This window comes from Mauremys mutica, chromosome 3 (assembly GCF_020497125.1).
Source record: "Mauremys mutica isolate MM-2020 ecotype Southern chromosome 3, ASM2049712v1, whole genome shotgun sequence".
Classification (NCBI taxonomy): Eukaryota; Metazoa; Chordata; order Testudines; family Geoemydidae; genus Mauremys; species Mauremys mutica.
Window position 1 is genome coordinate 181,603,578 of NC_059074.1, and position 25,617 is coordinate 181,629,194.

At 43.5% G+C, this 25,617-nt stretch overlaps 1 protein-coding gene across 8 annotated transcripts in view; it reads left to right on the forward strand.

The window, feature by feature from the left end:
• NRXN1 (neurexin 1) overlaps window positions 1-25,617 on the forward strand; it is a 1,323,847-nt gene that overhangs the window by 709,265 nt on the left and 588,965 nt on the right. For all 8 annotated transcript variants that reach the window (XM_045010133.1, XM_045010135.1, XM_045010134.1 and 5 more), the window contains one exon: window positions 1,959-2,078. In XM_045010133.1, coding sequence (XP_044866068.1) covers window positions 1,959-2,078 — 120 coding nt within the window. The remainder of the gene's footprint in view (window positions 1-1,958; window positions 2,079-25,617) is intronic.

Genomic DNA, 25,617 nt, shown 5'->3' on the forward strand with positions numbered 1-25,617 from the left:
ATCTCCATCCTCTGACAAAGAGAGGCTAGGGACACCATTCCTTACCCATCCTGGCTAATAGATACCAGCATTTTAGTATACAGACTAAATATATCAGAGCTAATCAATACTTTTGGCTAAACTGTGATCAATAGTATACTCTACTGCTAGACCTAGTCTTGTGACGATCTTTTGGGTCCCAGTTCAGCAAGGTATTTAAGCACTTGACTAACTTGAAGCATGTGACTAGTCACATTGATGTGCTTTAAACTGGGCACATGACTAAGTATCTCACAGATTTGGGGCCTTGTTAAACACCCCCAAATGAGTGATTCTTATAAGATTAGATAAGAAAATTCCACATTAGGAGCTTTTTTGGGGATTTAATTTAAAATTTAAAAGATTTAAGTGGATGTCTCTGACTCCAAAATTACTGAAAAGGGTTTTATAAGGATTAGGACCATATTATTTCCTTGATTAGTGCATGTCAATGGGAGATCTGTATATGTTGATCCAAGTCAATATATGGTTCTTGATGTATATTTCTATCTTAATTCTCCCAGTCACAGAAAGGTCTAAAGGAGAGGAAAATGGGAAGGGATAATGTGCTAATGACTGTAGAATTCACTGTATCTGAACATGACAAATGACTAGTCAGGATGCAGCCATGCATTCACTTTGCTAATGCATTCATATCTATCCAAGAAGAAGAAAAAAAACTTCTAATTTTCCTTCATTACATGTCATCAGCTCAATTAACCATTATATTTGTAGTAAAATACTGGCAAATTACTGCTTTCTCATTTTGGCTTGCCTAGAGATTTATGGCTATTAGCATTGATTTGTTTGTGTTATATGGCATTTCTTTCTCTCTTTAACAGCAGCATGCACTTTACTCTGAATGTTTTTCTGTGTTTGCTGCCATTTCAATATTGCTTACTAACATTTAATATATTTTGCTTTTTTTTTATTTTGCCGACAAAGTTGCATTGATGAAAGCTGATTTGCAAGGTAGATAGCCCTGTGTGTATTAAAAAAGACTGAAACCCAGAATGCACAGTTGGATTTCTACAATAAATGCTCTGTACATTTCCTGCAATAAAGTGTGTTGTTTTGTTTCAGATTTCCCCTTTTTACCCCTAAACATGATACAAGAACCTTCATTTTACAGTATATTTTGCATAAAGGCTTTCAGTCTTGAATATGTTTGTATAGTGATTGCTTTAGTGCTTTGATCATACCTTTTAAACAGTTCTTTTATTTTTCAGTGGTCTAGTTATGAATCTCTAGAAATAGAATAGCTTTGTTTTTCATGTGTGTCACATTTGGGCATGCCGGCTCATTAGTACTCTGATTTATTTAATTATTTTCTGTTTTAAAAAGAACCTGCATGGGATCAATAAAGCATGTGACTCAATACTTGCCAACATTCCTTCCTGCAAACCCACCCCCCAACTCCTCTTTATTTTAGACTCAGCTCCTTTTTAAAGTACTTTCTGGGATTTCAGGTACATTACAATGTAGCTTCATTTCCTAGCTTGTTTTTAATTTTCTGATCTTGTTTCATGTAGTTTTACTTCCCATTTTCCATGGTACCTGGTTTTGCTCGTTGGAACACGTTTTGCAGGAAAAAGAATAAATAAATTAATTTTATGAGGAAAAAATGTTTAGCCTGTTAATGGTGTGATGTGAAATTAATCATAGCTTGCTACAGTGTTAACATCTCTACTTCCCTTGGATTAACTCTTGCATCTGTTTGTTTTCTTTATATTTATGAATTCTGTTCTGTCAGTCTTGGAGCCAAAACAAAAGATTCGTAATGTTATATGCCTCCACATAACACAGAAAGATTTAAATAAATTCTACTTTAGATCCCTTTGCTCATTAGATTTAAGATGTTGGCAACTGCCATGTGATCCAAAGACAAACATGTTACTTTGAAAGACAAAATTCTAGTCGTTTCTGTATGTTCTCATCAGGCCCCAGTACCACATGCCAAGAGGATTCGTGTGCAAACCAAGGAGTGTGCTTGCAGCAGTGGGATGGATTCAGCTGTGACTGCAGTATGACCTCCTTTAGTGGACCATTGTGCAATGACCGTAAGTAAATTAGAGAATGCTTATCTAAAAGCCTTACAGCTCTAGGGCAGTATTTAAAGCAAGTGTCTGAAATTTGTATTAATTTAATATTATATAGTTAATTGAACTGGCAAAACTCTGAGATAATCTATGATGCTTGTAGGAAGAACATGATGAAGCATTACAGTATAAATGGGGGACAACAATACTACATCTAACATTGTGAAAGAATTTGGGGTTTTTTATACTTGATTGCAATTGATCTAATGCATTGATGGTTACCTATTTCAAATGAGCCTTACATAAATATTGCAAATAGTTTTTTTCTGATGATAAAAAAAACCTTTCACATTTTATTATCTTAAACTATATTGTAATTTTGTAACTTTATCTCATGAGAGCTGTAATTACTATGAAACAGTTGACAAGGCTCATTATCTTTCTTTGTAGATTTCTTTAGGTGATACATTAAGCTCTGTCAAATAATAAGCACTCCAAGTGTTTTAGGGTTTTTTTTTTTTTTTTTTAATTTCATCTGAATAATCACAAATATTATATACCAACCATCTGGTTCTCAAGTACAAATGGAAGTTGTGATAAATATGGGACCTGCTTCACCAGTGTGCTGCTCTGGTTTTACACCAGTCTAGACCCCTTGATTTCACTGGTGTTAGCTTGGTGTGAAATTGCAATAATGCTGCAATGAATAAGGCCTATTTGGTTATAGAAGCTGTCAAGATTTCTTACTGAGGATTAAACTTTACCCCATTTGAGATGTCTGATTATTGGAAACCTTTGCATATTTACAAGAAGGGCATTTCAATCAGACTTGGCATCTTGATTTTCACAGTTGTGTACGTGTATTTGAATGAGAGTGTGGTTTCCACATCCTGCCAAATATGGTAGAAAGGTAGTTAATATAGATATCTAGTCGCACATTTTTTGGTTACTATATGTAATTTTGGCTGTCCAGTCTACAACAAAGTTCATTTCTTTACTGGACAAGTTCTAGACCAGCATAGTAACTGTGGTTATCTCAAAAGAGTTAACAATGTTTGGTTCAAAGGGTAGGTCCCAAGCATTTATAAGATTAGAAATTAAAATATATGGAAAATTTATGACAAAAGATTCTCATAAGATTCCCATTGTTGGGTTTTTTTGCTGTTATTTTTAACTGTTGCCCCAACTATACCCATTTTTTCATGATCTCCCGTCACAAAAGTGGAAGAAAACCAGTTCTTGAGAGCTGCACTTTCTGATAGAATGCAGAATGGGAGATTCAAAGTATTTAGGAGAGAGTCTACCATTAGGCCTTCAGACAAACAATTCCAAATTTCAGAGGCCTTCAGTGCAGATAAAATGGGTGGGGTTCTTATACTACTAAAGACAGTTTATTTTGATGCTAATTTGGATGGCATGTATACTGTCCTGGGTGTCTTATTGATATTGATATTGTCACAAATCTCAAAACACTGGGTAAAATTCAGTGGTGTTTAAATGAGCTGAGCTTACACTGATATCAAGAAAAATTTGGAGCAGTTATGGACCGCAGAATTGTCTCATACCATTTTAGTAATAAACGTTTTTTGTTGCTGAAGAATAAAGTGCACTTTAAAACATAATAAGTGTAGTCTTCAGCTGATGTATTTTAGCATTGCTCTATTGAAGCCAACAGAGCTACACTGATTTACAGGAACTGAGGATTTGCCCTAGTATTCTGACATAAGAAAATGTCTGTACTTGTTCGTTCGTAAATTTGGATTTGCCTGTTTCATATTTACAAACCTAAGTAAAACAGAAAGCTTAGTATATCAAAAGGGTGCATGTAGCATATTAGAGTAACAAAAAACTGGGTTATTTATCAAAATAATGTGAAAAATAAAAAATAAAAAAAATAAAGTATCGTGATTTGATAAGTGTAGCATGTAAAAGCCTACTACTATTTTTCAGTGGATTAAGACAAAAACATTGTCTAGTTACTTTTCCTGACTTTTCTTGCAAGTCTTAGTTAATATATTTCTTTAAATTTGTACAAATGATGTTGCTCTTTTTAGGTTGATATTTTCAGTATGTCATAGAAGATTAGGGTTGATAGAGACCTCAGGAAGTCATCTAATCCAACCCCCTGCTCAAAGCAGGACCAACACCAACTAAATCATCCCAGACAGGGCTTTGTCAAGCCGGATTTAAAAACTCTAAGGATGGAGATTCCACCATCTCCCTAGATTACTCATTCCAGTGCTTCAGCACCCTCCGAGTGAAATAGTGTTTCCTAATATCCAACCTAGACCTCCCACACCACAACTTGAGACCATTGCTCAACTAGTGTCAAGTAATGTGACCTCAATTCATGAAAGTTTGACATCGTGTCATCTCTAGTCTTCACTGACATACCTCTTGCCTGGTCCTTAATTTCCACAGCAGAAAGTTCAGAGGAAATGGAAAATGGGAAAAAGTAGTACAGAAAAATACAGTTGTGATAGCTGTGCAAAAATATCATATTTATAATATATGTATGCATGCAAGAGATTTTTTATGAAGTAAAGTGCTATTCAGCATAAGTTAAGGGTATCAAAATTCAGCTCAAAATAAGGAAAGCATGAAGCAATCTACTCCTCTGACAAACTGAGTATGTCCTATATGTATCTGTAAGTGGGGAGGAGAAGATTCTAGTGATCCCACCCAGGGAATGTACGGTACTTCCTGGAAGAGTGAAGCTAATATCCTCTGCGAAAACTGATTCATACCAGCATGTCTCAGTTTACAGCAGAGGGGACCATATTCAGGAATATCACTGGAATCTGTCAAAAAATTCAGTCCAGTAGAAACTTTTTAAGTGCCTCTAATGTAACAGATATACGGCAGATGCAGACCATTAATGCCCATGATGGCACAAGTAGGGACACGCTACATGGTGCTGTTTCTTATTTACTGAAAGAGAAACAATGTAGGGATGTCTTGACGCAAGATGAGGGAGAGGTTATCACTACTTCTGCTATGATATGACACTTGGAGATGCAGAGCAGATGTAGTATGTTGGAAATGTTATATTGTTAAGTGCAAAGCAGGCCACTAGAAAATGTTCCCACAAAATAGAATTACATAGAATACTGTGTAAATAGGATTACATAGAATACTGTGTAAATAGGATTACATAGAATACTGTGTAGTTAATGACTATCCTTACAAATGGTTGGCATCCTGGCTCCTCTGAGAAAAAACATCACAAATATCCTAAGTATTAGTAACTGCAGGTTGTGGAGGGAAAACTGTCCTCCCAGAGCACTCAGCTTTTTCGTAAGAGTAGGCTGAAAATTACTCTGGCAACAACAGCAAAAACTAAAAACCCGAATCAAATGCTCGGCTGTATTGTACAAGAGTCTTTCTATGACTTTACATCTGTTTTCACCACCACAGTCCATAAGTGTAACTACATTAGTGAGCATAATGTCATATTTGTGGAAACAAACACCACTATTATGGCCTGGAAAATAGCACAAATAATAACATTGTCACATTACATTAATATTGAAGCATTGAAGTGCTAAATTACAGGGCAGCTTCAATGCTGTCTGTTACCATAAGGGAATAATATATCAAAGAGTTGTATTTGTGATGGTGTAGCTAACACTGTGTCAACACTACCATTAAAATCCCTATTTTCAATGGTTTAGATTTTCACCATGGAATGTCTTCTGAATAGAAACTTGACATTCGCAGCCTGTATGAATAGAGAAACTTTGTTCCTGAAGCATGAATAAATTAAGTTCAGATTTTCGTTAAGGATATACAAAAAATCCTTCTGTCTTACTATGAATCTTCTCTAACAAAAGACTGACTTTTAACAAATGAAACATATCACTGTTGCAAGACTACTGTACATGTGATAATTTAATTTTTTGATATAGTGTAGAATCAAAGTTACATTGCTTAACAAATCAGGGTGTTGCCCATAGTTATGGTCAGATATGCTTCTAGAGTTGCTTAGATACAAATCCATAAAACATCGCAGCTTGAATTCAAGGCAACTTGATGCAGTTTCAGGATTGAGCTATATATAGAATTATAGGCAGGGATGATAACTCCACCTGTAAATACAGTTGCTGGACTCTTTCCACTATAAAACATTGTTTTCAGTTGCTTATAACTTTGCCAAACTTTAACTGCTTGGCCTAAATTTGCTGAGCTTGGTAGCTACCTCCGACTGTTTTTTTTTTATTATTTATGTATTTTAGCTAAAATAAAGCCATTTCCAAGAATAAGACTAAGGGAAAATATATTGTCTTGCCATGGTAAAAAATAATTTCTGGTGATCTTTTCTTTGAAAAGCTCTAGCTCTCCCATGATTTGAATCAGGGACCTAAAATATGGTGGATTTGGCAGGTGACCGTTGCATCAGTGATGTGCCTTTTGTCATACCTGTGAAAGCCTGCTCCAATGTGGTGAAGTTATAAGCCTTTCATACATCCTCAGTTCTGATTTCCTCAAACTTAGAGGCTAAATTTCCAAAGATTCTGTATGCACTGAGGATGCCCCAACCTGGGGCTAAGCAGGACTTTCCCTGCAATTGTACCTCTGGCACCTCAACTAAGAGCTATGCTCTTAATGACCCTTCCTCATCTCCCGATTCCCACCTAACGCACATAGTGTGGAGGAGAAGCTGCCTGATTAAATGGAGAGGGGATATGAGCTGGACCTGTAGGAAAGGGAGGGGAGTAGAATGAGACAAGGAGACTGAGAAGATGGCAGAAACTGGGGTAGGGTGGCAGTCTGGGACTCGCTGGGTGAGGAGACTGGGACTGCCAGTAGTGGGGAGGCTGGGATGAGAGTCTGGCAGAGTAAGACTGGAACTTGCTGGGACTGGGATGAGAAGCCTGAGGAGGGGAGACTGAGGTAAAGGAAGAGAATGGGACTGGGATGAGAAGCCAGGGATGGGGCAGAGATGGGACTGTGACAAGGACAGGTTGGAGGGGATGATCAGAAGGGGTCCTGTTTGTGGGAAATGGATTGAAGAATCTGTGCCCACTACAGCACTCCACTCCAGCGCCTGGGATGGAACCATTCCTCTGCTGTCAGCAAATATCTGTGAAACCAACTGGCAAAGCGTGTGTCTAATCAGTATTTAGTGCTGATCCACATGGAGAATGAAAACATACTACTGCTATCATCAGCTCAAATGGCAGAGGCCTAGGAAGTAGATCTAAAGGTTTCAGCTTTGTATATGAACCATGTGGGAGTCAGAAGATGGAATTTCTGTTTGGTTTTTTTTGTTTGCTCTTTTAAAAGCCTAGGGAATTACACACCAAAAAAACTATATTAAAACACCATTATTAAGGTTGAAAAGTCAAGCAGTCAAAAGTTAGGAAATATCAGAATTAAGGTTGCCTATGCAACCATAATCTGCTCCCCCCCCACCCCCTTGTGTGTATGCATTATGATGGTCTTTAATTACATAATCATATGCTATTTTTCCACAGGAACCCTGTGCCATTCAATGCATGGGATGGACCTGCTCTGGGGAGGAATTAGGGTTATGTAGTGAAGGAGGAAATAAAATATTGAATAGCTGCTTATTAAGTGAGCACCATCCATCTGACTTCTGCAACAAATGAAGCAGGAGCCTATAGACAAAGTCTCCTTCACTATGCACCCCTGATTCATCTCCAGAGCTGGTCCGTCCTGTGCATTGAATGAGGTAGTGATCCCTGTAGAAAACATAGTATGTGATCATGTAATTAACGACTGTATTATAATGCATACACTCAAAGGATCTGAACTGAGGTTATACAAGTAACCTGAATTATGACATTTCCTACTTTTGACTGCTTGACTTTGCAATCTTAATAATGTTCTTTTAACATAGTTTTTTGTGTGTGTGGTTATAGTTATATGATGATGGGATCATTTACCCAGTTACTCTTTTTGCTACTAACATGAGCATTGATTAGTCTTCTGAGCTGTCATAGGATGACAGTAGGACTGCTGTAGAAATACCCCTCTCTCAAAATTCTTTTCTTCTTTAGAACTGTAAGACTGGGGATGCCATTTCTTGCAATCTGTGTTGACACAGGAGTCCAGTATAATACATACGAGAGACTAAAATCCTCTGTCCACATCTCTTTCCTACATGCTGCTCTGCCAGTATACCTTAATATTGCTCTGGGTATGCCACTTCTTGTTTTTTTGGGCCACTCTTGAGATTTACATTAAGGTGCTAGTCGTAATGATGTGTTTTGTGATGTGGCCAAATTTCTACAAGAAACAGGAGCAAATCTCCCAAAACATTTCTCATCAACCATCCATTTGAGGTCAGATTATGGTTGCTCTAATTATTTGTATTATGGTAATGTATAGAAGCCCCAACCAAAATTTGGGGTCCCATTACATTAAATTCAGAACCCACATATAGTATGAGAAATCCCTCTCAGGAAGAACTTAAAATCTTATAGACAAGATGATAAAAAGTGGGGAAAAGGGAGGATTATTATCCCCTATTGTACAGAGAGGTTAAGTGACTTACCCTCAGTCACACATGAATTTTAGGGCAGAGCCCAGAACTGAATTCAGAGCTCCTGAGTCTAAGCCTAGTGCCTTAGCCACATGATCATCCGTCCTTTCCTTTTTGATCTGGCTGTAAACTGAATCAGTGACATAGAGCTGCAATAGTTATATGAGCCATTCACTGCTCCTTAGTGTTAAGAATTCCTATTCAACACTTCAGGCATGCTGTCACAGATTACTAGTTACTAATTAAGATATCCACCCCCACCCCATGTGCCATAAAGAGGAGGAATGGAAAATTTCTGAGAGTGTTTTAATGGCCATCTGATCTTAGTCTCTAGTTGCTGAGAATTAAAAATCTGCCCTTGATAATGTAGCAAGCCAAATGTTTATTATGCTTATTTCTCCCTAGGAGGCTTACAATGCACAGGAGAAATAAAAGTAGATACTAACAAAATTACAATAGCGGGCAAGCCAGTTGAACTAATCGGGGAAAATTTGATTTGTCCAGTTTACCTTTTTTTATCCGTTATTACAAGACATTGGGTAAAATCCTGGCACCACTGAAGTCAATTGACTTCAAAGGGATCAGGATTTTTTAGAAGATCAGTTTTTTGGGTGGTGTGTCCAGACAGCTGGGAACCCTCCAGGGAGGAGGAAAGCTGTGAAAGGAGCAGGAAGAACTATTCAGAAGCCATTGGTTAGGAGTTTGGGGAGTGAGAGAATCTTCAGCAGGAGCAGGGAGAGTGTGAGGGAGTTAAAAGAAGAAAATGACAAAGGGAAAGGAAGGAGTTCAAAAAATGTCCTTTGTCTAATTTGTATGCCCAGCTGAGATTTTTTAAAGAAGGAATTCTAACTAGATTGGTCTTTAAAAATGTCAAGAGGAAACATTATGGATACGTATAATTATGACTTTTTTCTTTCCCTTTTTTTTTACATTGACAGATTTTTTACAGTTTCACATAACGTGAAATGAATTAATGTAATAAAAGCTTTCATTAACTGTATTATGTGAGTTACAGTATTACTGTTCTTGGTGGTTTGATTGCAATTTCCAGAGAAGGGCATATAGGTATTTTATCTAAGACTATACTAGGATATTTTGGTATCAGATGATTTGCATAACCTTACTTATTTCTGAAGAAACATTCTTCTTCGAGTGATTGCTCATATGCATTCCAGTTAGGTGTGTGCGTGCCGCGTGCACGTTCGTCGGAAGATTTTTACCCTAGCAACACTCGGTGGGTCGGCTGGGCGCCCCCTGGAGTGGCGCCGCTATGGCGCAAGATATATACCCCTGCCGACCCATCCGCCCCTCATTTCCTTCTTACCGCCCGTGTCGGTCGTTGGAACAGTGGAGCGCGGCTTAGCTGACCTCCACTTCCCTAGCTACTCATAGTTCTCTCGTTAATTCTTGTGTATATAGTTTAGATTTATATAGTTGTAGTTAACTTTATTCGTTTGTACTATAGTTAGTGTATATAGTTCACAGGGGTTCGGGGATTATCCCCTTCCCCGCACCCGGTGCTTGGGCCTATGCCCGGTTCACCAAGTTTTCAAAGCTCGGCTTGCCACGAGCTGATGCCGACAAGAGATTCCCCACGACTCCTGTCTTAAGTGCCTTGGGGAATCTCACCTAACAGATAAGTGCCGCATTTGTAAGGCCTTTAAGCCGAGAACAATGGGGGAGCGGGACTTTGGTCCCAAGCAGCTCCTGAGAGAGGCAGCTTTTACTCCTCAGCCCTCTGCACCGAGCGCTGGTCAGTACTTCAAGAAGCCGTCCCTCGGCACTGGATCGCCGGTAGCGCCAAGGCCTCTTGGCACCAGCCGTCGCCGGCACCAACATCCGTTCGGCACAGATCCCTCTCCCCAAAGGTGAAGAGGCACAAGACTCCTGCGTCAGAGCCGCCTGCTCCGCAGTCCGAGCACTATACCAAGTCAAACCACCCGGCACCAATACCTGCTGTGGCACCGACAATATCGGCACCATCGATTCCGGCCATGCAAGAGCCGTCGACTCCGGTGCCTGAAAGCTCCCCGGTGTGAGCCGTGGTTGAGCTCACTATTAAGCTGCGTCAGAGCCGCCTGCTCCGCAGCCCAAGCGCTATACCAAGTCGGACTGCCCGGCCCCAGTACCTGCCGAGGCACCGACAATATCGGCACCGTCTATTACAGCCACGCAAGAGCCGTCGACTCCGGTGCCTGACAGCTCCCCGGTGTGAGCCGTGGTCGAGCTCACTATTAAGCTGCGTGAGAGCCGCCTGCTCCGCAGCCCGAGCGCTATACCAAGTCGGACCGCCTGGCCCCGATACCTGCCGAGGCACCGACAATAGCAGCACCGTCAATTCTGGCCACGCAAGAGCCGTTGAGTCCGCTGCCTGAAAGCTCCCCGGTGCGAGCCATGGTCGAGCTCACTATTAAGCTGCGTCAGAGCCCTGCTCCGCAGCCCGAGCGCTATACTAAGTCGGACCGGACTCCGGTGTCCTGCCATGGCACCGACAATACTGGCACCGTCGACCCCGGCCATGCAAGAGCCGTCGAGTCCGGTGCCTGAAAGCTCCCCGCCGTGAGCTGTGGTCGAGCTCACTATTCCCTCCACGCCGGAGACAGTTTCCACGGCGAGGGAGCTAATTTCAATGACAGCGTCTGCGCTGCCTCAACCCCCGGCACCGCCGGTGTGGGTTATATAGTCGATCGGCAAGCCTGCCTTGATCAGACCACCCTCTGTCGGCACCGCAGAGCGGCACCATTCACGATCGCGGTCCCGCAGACGTTCTCGGTCCCGTCACCGATCGAGGTCCCGACGCCGCTCACAGTCTAGGCACCGTTCTCCATTTCGGTACCAGTAGTACTTGCAGCACCGGTCAGCGTCCTGTTCGCATGCCCGGTACACTCAGCACCGATCCAGCTCCCGGCACCGCTCCAGGCACCGGGACTCCCGTAGCCACTCCCGACATCGAGCCTTGCGATCTCGGTCGACCGCCCGGCACCGCTCTGGTGGCAGGTCCCGTTCTCGGTACCGGTATGCCTCCCAGTACCGATCCCCGGTGCCACGTCAAGCGACGTCAGTTAGAGAGGGAGACTCTAACAAGGGCTTTTGAGCTCCTACAGGGCCATTCAGCCATGCATCAGTGTCGTCCCGCGCGGACACTTCATATGCGCAGTACTCTGTTTCTGATGTGCCCTCCAGAGTCTTCCAGGAGACCTATCAGTGGTCATTCTGGACACTTTGGGCGTACTACCATGCCAGAGGCATACCTGTGATCCCATCTCGCTCTGTTCCGTCGGAGCACTGGGTGCCAGAGGCGACAATTAGCCGTCCCCCTCCGACCGGTACAGAGCAAGCCCCGGTTCAGCCACCGGGCTCCCAGATCCCACCAGATCAGGAGGTCGTCCAGGAGCGCGAGCCCACACAGGACCTGCTTGTCCCTGGTCTTTCTTCTTCCTCCTCCCCAGATGAGGCAGGGGCAGGAACATACTCCTCGGGCCCTCCTCTAATCGGAATGCAAGTATATGGTATCCTCCAGGGGGTACGAGTACCTATATGTACATCTCCCCCTCCCCTGCTCCCTTGTCGTCCAGTCCCTCAATGGGACGGAACGCCATGGCCAGCAGGCACCAGCCCCTAAATCCAAGGAGGCTAGATGAATGGTCTTACTGGGCCGTAAGATGTACTCGGCGGGAGCCCTGCAACTTCGTGTAGCAAACCAGCAAGCCCTGCTTAGCTGCTACTATGGGTGGCGGTGGACAAATTTAAAGAGTCGGTTCTTCAGAACTCCCATCAAGAGTTCAATGCCCTTCTGGAGCAAAGGAAGAAGCTGGCGAGAGCTTCCCTCCAGGCCTCGTTGGATGCAGCTGAGTCCGTTGCCATGACTCTGGCCTTGGGTGTTGCCATGAGGCGCATTTCATGGCTCCAGCTATCGAGCCTTCCCTCGCAGCTGCTGCACACTATACAGGACTTGCCCTTCAATGGCAATGGCCTGTTCTCTGGGAAAAAAACTGGCCCTAGACTGCAAAGCCTAAAGGGCAGCAGGGTCACTTTGCTCTCTCTCTCGGCATGCACACGCCGGTGCTTCAGCGCCGACCTTTCCATCCCCAGCCTCACCGCTCTTACCCTGCGCCTAGACAAAGGCAGGACTTTGCCAGCGGGCGTGGCTTACGCGGTCGTAGGCATCAATCAGGACCCCAAAGGAACCAAAATTAGGGTCCTTCTAACCATCAATGGGGCAAAAGCCTACCCATCCTCGTCCCTCTTAGGGACCCCTCTCACGAGCGATTCCTCTTGCAAGAGGTGCGGACGCTCCTCTTCATCAGAGCTATAGAGGAGGTGCCTAAGGACGAAAGGGGCAAAGGGTTCTACTCCCACTAATTCCTAATCCCCTAGGCGAAGAGAGGTCTCAGACCTATCCTAGACCTGTGGGAACTCAACAAGTTCATGATACAGCTAAGTTCCGCATGGTACCCATGGGGACCGTCATCCCATCCTTGGATCCCGGAGACTGGTATGCTGCCCTCGATATGAAGGGCGCATATTTTCACAATTGCCATTTCTCCTCCACACAGAAGGTACCCCCGGTTTGGGGCCTACCGTCATCATTTCCAGTTTACGGCCCTCCCGGTTGGCCTCTATACAGCCCAAGTGTATTCAAAGTGCATGACTGTAGCTGCTGCCTCTCTTCACCACCGTCGGATACACGTTCTCCATATCTAGACGATTGGCTCATTCGAGGGACCACCGGGCCCAAGTTACCAGTCATGTGGGCATCGACACGAACCTATTCCTGTGTCTAGGCCTGATAATCAATAGAAAAATCCACTCTGATTCCCACACAGGGAATAGAATTCATTGGGGCCATCCTGGACTCCAGACTCGCCAGAGCCTGCTTACCTCAGCCTCGGTTTCAGGCGATGGTAACAATGGTACAAGGTCTACGGACCTTCCCGACAACTTTGGCTCGCACTTGCCTAGGTTTCCTGAGTCACATGGCTGTCTGCGCGTTTGTAACCAAACATGCCAGGCTTCGCCTCCGTCCACTTCAATCGTGGCTCACCTTGGTGTACCACCCGGGCAGAGATAGCATACTCATGGTCGTCTCGTTCCTCCCGAGCATCCTAGGCTCCCTCGACCGGGAGTCGACGCCCTCCCTGGTGTATCCAGGGATGCTGTTCCATTCACCCCTCGGGGTCCCTTATGACAGACACCCCATCTCTCGGCTGGGTGCTCACCTGGGTCAGTTTCGCACTCACGGCCTTCGGTCGGCTCAAGAGCTGGCCTTACACATCAATGTCCAAGAGCTGAGAGCAGTCTGGCCAAGTGGAAGCGTTTCTCCTGCTGCTACGAAATGCACAATGTTTCTCCTGCCGAGGTCCTGATCCACTCCATCTTGGTCTACCTCTGGTCTCTCCAACAGCAGCGCCTGGTGCGATCATCATTAAGGGTACACTTGGCAGCCATCTCTACCTTCCACCCAGTGGAGAGTGGCCGCTCTGTATTCTTATACCTTGTGGTTTCTAGGTTCCTCAAGGGCTTGGAGCATTTATAACCCGCCCCCCCAGTTGGCCCCACCAAAACCTGGGTCTTCAACCTGGTTCTAACCACTTTTATGACTGCCCCATTCGAGCCACTGACAGCATGCTCGCTGATATACCTGTCCTGGAAGACAGTTTTCCTTGTAGCCTTTCCATCGGCCAGACGAGTCTCCGAGCTTCAGGCTCTCACGATGGACCCATGGTATACTGTGTTCCTCAAGGACAAGGGCAGTTGTTACCACGTCCGACCTTCCTCACTAAGGTGGTGTCGGCCTCTCTCATCAACCAGGATATCTTTCTTCCGGTCTTCTTTCCGAAGCCACACTCAATGCAAGGAGAGCAACAATTGCCCTCCCTAGACGTCCGTAGGGCGTCCGCAATCTATATCGAGCGGACAAAGCCCTTTTGTAACGCCCCCAAATCTTCGTCGTACCGGCATACCGGACGAAGGGCATACCGTCGTACTGGCATACCAGACGAAGGGCATACCTGTCTCCTCCTAGAGGATTTCATCTTCGATGATGTCGTGCATCCACACCTCCTGTGTTTTGGCCCATGTTCCATAGAGCCACCTTACTGCACATTCCACCAGGGCTCAGGCTTCTCTGCTGCCTTCCTGGCTCACATACCCTTTCAGGGGATATGTCGTGCAACTACCTGGTCCTCGGTCCACACCTTTGCCTCATTGGTCCAAGAGTCCAGAGATGATGCAGCCTTTGGCTCAGCAGTTTTGCATTCTGCAACATCTAACTCCGACCCCACCGCCTACGTAAGGCTTGGGAATCACCTAACTGGAATGCATATGAGCAATCACTCGAAGAAGAAAAGACGGTTACTCACCGTTGTAACTGTTGTTCTTCGAGATGTACTGCTCATATCCATTCCAGACCCGCCCTCCTTCCCCACTGTCGGAGTAGCCGGCAAGAAGGAACTGAGGGGTGGATGGGTCGGCAGGGGTATATATCCTGCGCCATAGCGGCGCCACTCCAGGGGGCGCCCAGCCGACCCACCGAGTGTTGCTAGGGTAAAAATCTTCCGACGAACGTGAATGCGGCGCGCACACTCCTAACTGGAATGGATATGAGCAACACATCTCGAAGAACAACAGTTACAACGGTGAGTAACCGTCTTTTTTCTAAAGGATGTAGATGATATAGAAAGTTGTTTTTTTTTCTTTCCAAGTTGTGAATCAAGAGAAGATTGTTTGACAATGACTGTAGAAGGTGTTTATAGGATGGAGCATTTCTGGTAACCTGTTATGTGACCATATAAGGAAAGAAGTAAATGTGATATGTAGGGAAACTAAAATATATTTTGATCAGTTTCCTATACTGAACATTTTTGCAAGGTATCAGCTACTCATCAACCTTCCTATTATGGCAACAAATCTTTTGAAGGCTTTGCCTAACATTTCATCTATTTTCAATCAGTTTCTGTTGCAATATGGTTTTATGCAACAGGTTTGGAGCTGGATTTATTTTCTTATCAGGGCTTAACCAGTAAGTATTTTTGGATCACAGAATGGCAGATTTTTTTAATCACTTCTTTCCGCACCCTCTTTAGAATTCAAGAAGGACATTTGAGGGGCATATACCACTACATCCCTTTTCCTGAACCTTACACAGAACATGGTGTAGCCATTTGGGAACTTCCAGGCTGGCAAGGGTAGCACTATTGTAATTGTGTTTATATCTCAGATGGTAGTAATTATGTAATAGATCTCTTAGGCCATACTCAGAGAAACTCTTCTATTGCAACATATTAAAACCAGAACATAATGTCAGAAAAATACCAATTTCTCTCTGTCTTTGGAGGAATCACAGGAGTAATTAAATTTGATTTTGGTATTTCAGGAATTTTTTTTTTTTTTACTGATAGCATAATAATTCTATAAATCGAATCCTGGAAGCATTTCCAGTATCATGAAGATGAAAATGACTAAGGGTTAATTGACTGTATTCTCATGGAACTAAAATCAGTTTGTTGGATATCATTAGAGACTCTTTTCCTTAGGACTTTCAATTGCTATGCTTTAAAATCATATTGTACAAAGTTCAGGTCTAAAGTTGAGTGGCCAAAAGCTGTCCACAACAATGAGAAGAGCAGATTTCTGCTATCAGTGTGCTTTCTTATAGTTTTGTCTCTAAAATACTTTAATTCCTTGGCCTTGAAAAACCTTTATATTCTAGCAATATGATATATTGAAAATCAATTTTAAGTAACTTCTAGGGTTTTTAATAGTATTAATTATAATACATGACACAGCTGGAGTTGATGTAACAGTATTACAATCTTTCCCCTCCAACAGAACCCAGACATTGATGAGTGTCTTCTCCTCTTCTTCAAAGGCCACTTTCTGCAGGGTTCAATAACCACCCCCATCTTTAAATTTAAAAATAAATGAATAAATAAGTCTACCCTAGGTAGAATGTTCTATAATCCCCAAAAAGAGAGAAAAGCCAGAATGTCCTTTTATTCTACTAGGGAGTTTGCTATTTCCAATATATCTTATGTGGAAGATGTTCAGTTTCTATAATGATTGATGGCGGTTCAAAATTCTAAAATAGAATTATTCTTTCTCTCCAAAGCCTGTACAATTGGGCTTATGTTTCTAAGGCAACCTGACCCTCACTTTCATGTATTCTTGCTGGATTGATAGCTAAATAGATACTAAGCAATATATATTTAAAGAAAAAAAACATATTAGTTAAGAAAGTAAAACTTTATGGTAGCTCAATAAGATCTCAGTGGTCTTCCATGCCCTCACCTTTACCAGGTGCCTTTGACAATTTCAAGTAAAGAAAAGCCTCTTCTATTGTAGACACAATAAACATATAAAGCTTCCCTTCAAAATGAACCTGGAGCCTGGGTGGATGAATTAAGGCATGCTGGACTGTGAATTTTAAGTTCAGTTTTCTTAGCTGCTGTGCATGTGAGCATGCACTTCAGTATAGTTAAGGAGGGCATCGAGAAAGGTGAGTTTTATATATATGACATCCAGCCACTCTTGCTGCTTTTAAAATTCTGTTATTTTCCCACACCATGAGATAGGTAATAATTATGGCCTTTATTCACTGATCTATCTCCAAACAGCTTTCAATACAGGTAGTTAGCAGTCCTGTTTATGTTAACTGTTTCCAATCTTCCCCTCAGCACTTATCTTTGAGTCTATGATTCCTGTATTCTGGATCCTCTGTCCGTTCTTCCGCCTGTCATCTTTTATGTTTGATTCTTCAAAATTTCTTCTTTGCTGAGGCTTGTAAACTTTGTATTGCTCTTGGTCGTGACATTTTGGTGGTCTCAGTAGCCATGTACGCAGGGTATCCATTCTCTGCTCAGTCATTTAAGAGACTGCAGTAAGAGAACCGGGGTGGGGGGCAATAAAAACAGTTTGCAAAGACTCTGAGGAATCAGTACCTCCAGGCTTGAAAAAATTGTTCAAGCTTTTTAGTATTCGGATGTCAGACAACCACCACCAAAAAATGAAGGCATGGCGCGGGGGGAATTAGAGAAGGGCCTGCAACAACTCTTTCTCACAGCTGGCATGCAGAAGGCCCAAACTGAGCGGTCAGTGCAATGTGTGGGAAAATGATTTGCAGATCAGAGCAGCAACGAGCCCAGAGCTGTCCGATCTCATGTTTCCTTTCTGTTTTATAATGTGTGACACTGTCCATGGATCTCTCAAATATAAAAAAAATTCTGTACTGGGTACATTTTCCCCACTGACATTATCAAAACAATTCAGAAAGGGCCCACTGAATAAAGATTACAGACCAAATTCACTAGTAAGTGGTAAGCAAAGGAGGAAAGGCGATGAAGCACAACTCTTCTAAGTCATCTCTATCAAGTTGTTTGGTCCCTGTGACCAATTTAAAGGCCATATGGATGACCTTTATCAAACCTAGTGCTTACTCTTTAACAACATTTACACTGGTGTTCTCTAACACCCTCTGTAGTGAACTCACACCACTAATTAAAACACAGCCACAGGAAAGAGACATGTTATAATTGTAAACTTTCACACATAAAAAAGTACTCCATTTGTATGATATACAGGATCCAATGTCAAAATACATTAGTATTTACAGCCACGATTTGCAAGCTGTAATCTAGTCTGTTTTATGGAGTGTAAGCAAAACTACCAATCCCAGCCGCAGCATGTATTTATTGCTTTACATTTCTAACCCTTTGAAACAATGTAAATCTGGAGAAAACTTGTAACTGAGCCAATGGCTAAAGTTTGGATTTTTAAAATATTATATTTTGTAAAGCACAAGGTATCGCTGTGTGGGAACTATGGCCTGATATTCAAAAGTATGAATCATCTATTAAAGATTGGGGTGTGGGGCCCAGTATTCCCAGGAGCTAATAGCCAATGGGAGATGAAGGTACTCAGTACCTCTGAAAATCAGGTCATTGTTTAATTACTTAAAGAGAATAAATGATACTGTATGCAGGAGGCTACTGATGTTATTCCCAGGATGTATTTCCAATAATACATACAAATTCTGAGATGAGGCCGAGACAGGCACTTGCTACCAGCAACCTGAAATATATCTACTAAAAGTTACCAGGAGTATAACAACAATATGAGCACACTCCAAGAACAAGTCACAGATGTATCCGAGTTTGGGGAGCAGCTTGAATCTCATGCTGTTCCCTGCTTTCTTCATGTGGTTTGCTGGCTTTTCAATGGTTTGGGTGTCTGGATTGCTCGATCTGTGCCTCAGCTGACTAATGCTATGGACTTTCTCACAGTCTTCTACAGTAATTGTAGGTTGCCTCTCCTATCTAGTTAAACATTTCATGGAAAGCCAATTTTACCACTGACAACATATCCTCATCTTAAGTAGTAGAGAGCTACATCACTCCTCTTTTTCTTTGTTTTTTTTTAACACTCCTGTTAGTTGCTCCTTTCTTCTTGTAACCTCCTGCCCTGTAATTGTGGTTGCTGTCACTTATTAACCAGCCAGCTTATATTTCCTCTCTTTTTTGACTCTGGACAAGGAGGAGCTGGTCCTGGAGTTAATCAAAAGCACTACAATGCCTGGTAAAATGAGAAAGATGATCTGGACCGATGCCTTCAATATTTTTACTTTCTTACCTTGCAGACGAACCACCCTTGTGATTCAAAACACTGTTATATGTGTTTGTTTCTAGAAGCATCAAAACCCTGCTGTACTGACCCTTGGGATAACCCCTGCTATCCATCCCAAGCCAACTTCTTCCCCTTGTCATTTTGAATTCCCACAAGTTTAAACCCATGGTTCCATCATAGCATGTGTTCTTCCTGGTTTTATTCTGTTAAAAAGACAGGGACACATTTTAATAAACCTCTTTCTATAAACCCTGAGGGGAAAGTTATTCAAAATTATAGTATCTATGTAATAGAATGTACTACCAGGGATAAATGGAAAATATTTCAGTTTTACTGGAACAGTAGTGATGTGTGAAATCAAGTTCAGATAGTTTAGAAACGAAACTATAAGTGATTTTAATTTCTGTATAAGTGAATCCTAGTAATTTTTAAAAATCACAAACAATTTGGGGTAGAAGCTTTTACAGGACAAGCATAATCCAGTTTCTCCTTGCAACTGTACCCCAAAGCCTTGATCTTCCCAGCCTGATATGTATTACTACAGATACTTAATTTGAACTACTTAATGCAGCTTTACTGCGATAACAGCCAACTTAAAAGAATACATTCCCTCTGTATCCCCAATAAATTCACAGGGCTGAGAGATGATATTTTCACTGAAGATTAACCATTTCCTGTGGAAGATGCAATATGTCAGACAACAGGGAAAAACTTGTGAATGCTAATTCATTAGCTTGTAATATAAATGATGTGTGATGCAGTTTCAGAGATCTAACAAAAAGGTATTTCTCATAATCTGTATATTCCTACCACTTTTGATTTGTAAATCCAAATTACCATGAGATGATTAAATCATCTGATAAACTCGCCTATCATGGATTTCAATAGGATTCTCTCTGCATTTCAGAATGAAGTCTATAATAATTAGAGAGATATAATGCGTTGTTTTTTTAAATATTTTCCTGTTCATTTAGTGCTTTTGAAAGGTATCAAGGTTGAAAGTCTTGGAAACTGAAGTCTTCTATATCTGTAGAACAGGAAGAACACACACAGTGGCAATGCAAGATTCTCAACACCACTCAGCCAATATAATTCTGTACTGATGGGGTGGTATTTGTACCTCTTTAGAATGGTAGAAAATAGATGACTCTTCATACCTCTTCACTCTTCCTGGCTTCTTCCTGAAACTACCAGCAAGACCTGCCTGCTAGAAACTGAACTGAGACTATAAAATTCATTTCACGTAGGTCACCAAACAGACATCAGTGAGTAACTTTTGGATACTACTAATCCGGATGGATTTGAACCTAGAAGTGGAAGGTCTGTGGTCTCAGTTCAGCAAGGTACTTACACATGTGCCTAATTTTAAGCATGGGTGTAGTGCCTTGATGTGCTTAACGCAGGCACAAGTTTAATGCCTTACTAATGCGACCTAAGACCCTTAACCCCACTGGTACCATACCTTAATTTTCTGTTTGTATTACACCTAGCACATGTTGGACACTATTGGAAAGTAATAATAAATAACAGCATGCTTACTTCGTCTTGATAAAAATTGATCTTTAGTTACTTTGGTGAGGGGCACATTAAAAATAGATAGTCTTATTAACTTCATGTGTGTGAAGTTATACATGTCTAAGTGTTTGCAGGATTGGGCCTTTGTTCATTTTAACTCAGCAATGGATAACAAAGAAAGCAGGTGGGGAGTAGTCGGATGAGAAATACACTAAGGAAAGATAAGCACAGGCATAAGTGTTTGCAGAATCAGAGCATTAGGTTGTAAAATCTTCTGTGCAAGGTCCTTACATGGTCTGTAAAGCACCATGAACACCTATGGGACTTTAAAAAAAATAGACCTGACATCCTCACAGCAGCAAGTTCTCATTTGCCAGTGTAAATAGTTTGACAGGGAGTTACATAAATACATGGTGATACTGATTATAATGTGGATATAATACAGATTTATCCATAACTGTAGCCTCTAAGGGGCATATATATTTCCCAATTGATCTGAGCCATTTGCAGAGATCATTTATTTTTTTCATACCTTAATCATCATGTGAGTCTACATAAAGTGTTTTGCCATCTCTCTAACTGGTTAAAATACAATGAAAATCCTGGGTGTGTGGGGCAGGGGAGGGGAACTACATAATGAACTATAATAGCTAGCATGGAAAATTGCTTTTTACCTCGCCATATTCTTTTCCAATAACCCTTTTTTCACATTATCTTTTAATACTCTAAGACATGGGCAGCGTGTGACTCCTGAATTTGGGGAGGGTAGGCGTGAGTGCTGGAAGCTCCCTAGAAGTGGGGAGGGTTCTCCGGCACCTGAACTATGGCCCAACTCCCTGCTCCACTCTGAGGCCTGCCCAAGCTCCTCCCCCCAAAGCCACGCCCATACTCTGCCCCAGGCCCCATTCCTGCTCAGCCACCTGCCCGAAATCCCCCCACCTGCGCCTCTCTGCCCCCGTCCCCTTAAGTCCCCCCCGCCTGCCCCTCTCCACCCCATCCCTCTATGGCTCCTGGCCACACCTCTCCACCGCCCCCCCCCAGCCCACCATTGATGCCTCTCCACCTCCCTTGCCCGAGTAGGGTTGCCAACTTTCTAATTGCACAAAACCGAACACCCTTGCCCTACCCCTTCCCCGAGGCCGTGCCCCGCCCCTTTCCCGAGGCCCTGCACCCTCCCTCCCCCCCTGCTCACTACATTTTCCCTACCTTGGTGGCTCGTTCTCTCCCACCCTCATTCACTTTCACTGGAGTGGGGTGGGGCTTAGGGTGTGGGAGGAGGTGAGGAATTCTGGGCTGCGGCAAGGAATGAGGGGTTTGGGATATGGGGGCTCTGGGTTTGGGGGGCTCAGAGATGGGGCAGAAGGTTGGGCTGTGGGGGGGGTGAGGACTCTGGGGTGGGGCTGGGGATGATGGGTTTGGGGTGCAAGAGGGGGCTCTGGGTTTGGGGGGGCTCAGGGCTGGGGCAGGGGGTTGGGGCTCAGGGTTGGGGTTCAGGCTTACTTACAGTGGCTCCCGGTCAGCGGTGCTGTGGAGCAAAGGCAGGCTAGCGTTGCGTGTGCCAGCAGGTCCAGTGCTAGTTGGCAGCGGGGCAGGAGGCTCCGCACACTGCTTTCAGCCACAGGCATCACTCCCCCAGTTCCCAGCCAATGGGAATTCGGAGCTGGCGCTCGGAGCAGGGGCAGCGCGCAGAGTGAAGAGGTACAAGCAGTGGGTGGAGGGTTCGGGGGAAGAGGCAGAGCGAGGGCAGAACCTTGGGGGCAAGAAACGGAGCAGGAGTGGGAAGAGGAGCAGCATGGGTGGGGCCACAGGGGGAGAGGACAAGTGAGAGTGGGGCCTCGGGGCAGAGCGCAGGTGGGACTACAGCCCGGAAGCCCTTTTGGTGGCAGCAGGCCAAAGGCAGCAGGCCAATGTGCCTCCGGAAGGAGATGTACCACATTCTGTTTAGGGAGGCTTAGCCTCCCCTGCCCTCTTATACCCTCTGCCCATGCTCTAAGTTGAGTTTCTGGTCTTTAATACATTGTATTTAATACATTAATACATGTTGTCTAGTTTTTTGCTTCTCTACAATGAACAATCTGTAAACCTGAAACTGGAATTTAATGTGAACCTGCAAACACTAGAAGTCTTGATTTCCAACCAGCTGTCTCCTGAGTCATGTGGATTGCAGGCATTTCATTAGATGGGCTAGTTTAACAGAAAAAGGTTTTGGCAGAGCCTATATCTTTCTGGGCCAATAAAAAGAGATAATGGTGAGAGTCAGTCATTTGGCTTATAATAGGCTGTCCCTAAAGGCCATTATGGTTTAACACTCATTTTATTTTTAATGTTAGAATCCCTTATTTTTATGTAGAAGCACGTGGTTTAGTTCACTGAGTTGGCAGGTGGCAGCAATCCTTGATTGTACGCTGCCAGTGCACAAAGGAAAACCATGGTAATCCACTCCAGTGCTTTTTCAAGAGTTGTTGCATATGCTTTTCTGTATAACATTCTACATATATCTCACTGTACTAATCAAACTCATAAGGGTATACATTTTATTTTTTGCAGAGAGTGTCAAAAAATTCAATTAACAATCACATACTACATGTCCATAAATAACAATCAAAAACCCAGTTGTGTAAAGCGCATATTCTTATCCAGGCTACTTTTAATTTGCCTGGTCTCAACTATTAATATCTTAGTCATTTAACCTACACTTAACCTTAAAATGAAATGCTGGCAATTTTCATGTTCAGTGTTACACCAGCTTTTAAAAAAGAAAACATACCCACTGAAATTTGTTTCCATAGCCATCTGTGCTATCAAATTGCATTCAAATATAAACTGAATTGTAATAATAGTGATTTATCTGTTCCCTTAATTTGACAAACAATTATGTCCAGATCCTCAAAAGTATTTAGGCTCCTATTTTCCACTTTTGAGGATATAGGCCTTAAGCCCTAATTCTCAGTTAATCTGCCCCTGGATTTGGGGTAGGAATGGGGTAAGGAGTGCGGCTTCTAGTTTCCTTTGTGCTCCCTGTATTCTGGAACAATAGCGAGCATGCCTGGACTCCAGTGTAATTTAGAGCTATCTCTAAATTACATGGCCCTCTGTGTATCCTAAAAAGTAGGGATTAGTCATGGTGCAGTGCATTATAGACAAGCCCCTGGCCCTGGGCCCTGACATGCTTCTTCTGGAGGATGGTAGCAAGATTGACATGGAGCATTTAAGCCAGTACACCACAGTCTTGGGAAGGCCTTGCGTACAGGAAGTACTTTATGGCCCTTTTATGCTGTCAGAGTGGCATAAAAGGGCCTTACATTGGAATCCACAGCATCTGTATAGGGTAATTGGGTTTATGTAGATAGAGTACGGTGGGATTGGGTTATGAAATCCAACTTCCCTCACCCCGGGTAACGCAGGGCAAGTGAGCAAAATTGAACAGAATCCTTTCCCTGCTGTGGCTGCAGCAAATTGCACAGATTGTTGGAACTCCTGGATCTACATTAATGCAGATTTCATGGTCTTTCCCCTGGCCACTCTGCACTGCAGCTTTTCACGCTGGTCTATGCGGCAGGGCTTGCTCTACTGTTTTTGCCACCCCAGCAGCGTGCCGAATTGCCACCGCGGACGGCAGGGGCAGTCTGTGTGCCGTTAGGGCGGCACGTGCATTTCCGCCACGGTGGCAATTCGGCAGCAGCTTCTGTCTTCAGCCGGAAGAAAGAAGCTGCGCCGCCATGAGCAGCTGAACATAGAAGCTGCCGCCGAATTGCCGCCGCCACGGAAACGCGCATGCCACCCTAATGGCACACGGACTGCCCCCACCGTCCGGCGGCAATTCAGTGCGCTGCTTGGGGGCAAAAACAGAGGGACTGCCGCCCCTTGCAGATTGCCGACCCAAGCACCTGCTTGGGATGCTGGTGCCTGGAGCTGGCCCTGCTATGCGGGGCCACTATGGAAGTCCGTTCTGTGGCACGTGGTACACCAATAAAGTGTTCATCTAAGGTATTGCAATATTGTATTAAAAAAGCGATTTGTGCTGTCTAAAAGCAATACTTTAGCCAGCAATTGACAGGGTGCAGCTTTCCAAACAACTGTATCTACTCCAAACTATTCGCACATATCATAAACACAATGTATTTCACACCTCTTTGTCTAAACTATTGCAACATGGAAACTCAGATTATGGATTCATTAGAAATATTGACTGGAGACAAATTAGAAATTCACCTTGGGAGTCCCTTTTTACATATGCTTTCTGAGAAATACTGTGGGAGCCCCAACAGAACCTGTTTCTGTGGTGAGAGATGAATGCTGGCCATTCTCTGCTTAGGGGTCCTATAAAGGTAGCCAGCCAGACAGGCAGTGGCATAGACAGCTGCAGCGGCACAGCAGACAGCGAACAGAGCTGTAAACAGGGGAGTTTCAGTGGGAGTTCTGTTGGAGAAGCAGGTTTTTTTATTTTGTGTATTGTATTTTGCAGTTTGTATGTGTGGAGGCTGGTAGGGGCAGTGTGCTGGGAGAGAAGCTGAGCCCTGCTTAGGGGGCGGGGCTTCTCTGCTTAGGGGTCCTATAAAGGTAGCCAGCCAGTCAGGCAGCGGCATAGGCAGACAGCGAACAGAGCTGTAAACAGGGGAGTTTCAGTGGGAGTTTACAGGGGAAGGTTGTGGGGGAGACGTAGAAACCTAGGTAGAGGAACTGACAGGCTAGTGAAGGGAGTGGGTGGTGGTCTGCCAGTGTTCTGGTGCTTGTTGGGGGTGGGGTTTTGGTTTGTGTTTCTTGGACTAACAGGTTTTAGGTGGGAAGGCTATGACCAATACAGAGGCAGCAGTGAAAAACACAGTGAGGATGACTGGATGTGGAAGCTGCGGCATGTACGTGATCCTGGAGGGGGTACCTGAAAAAAGTTTCATCTGCATGAAGTGCCGCCTGATA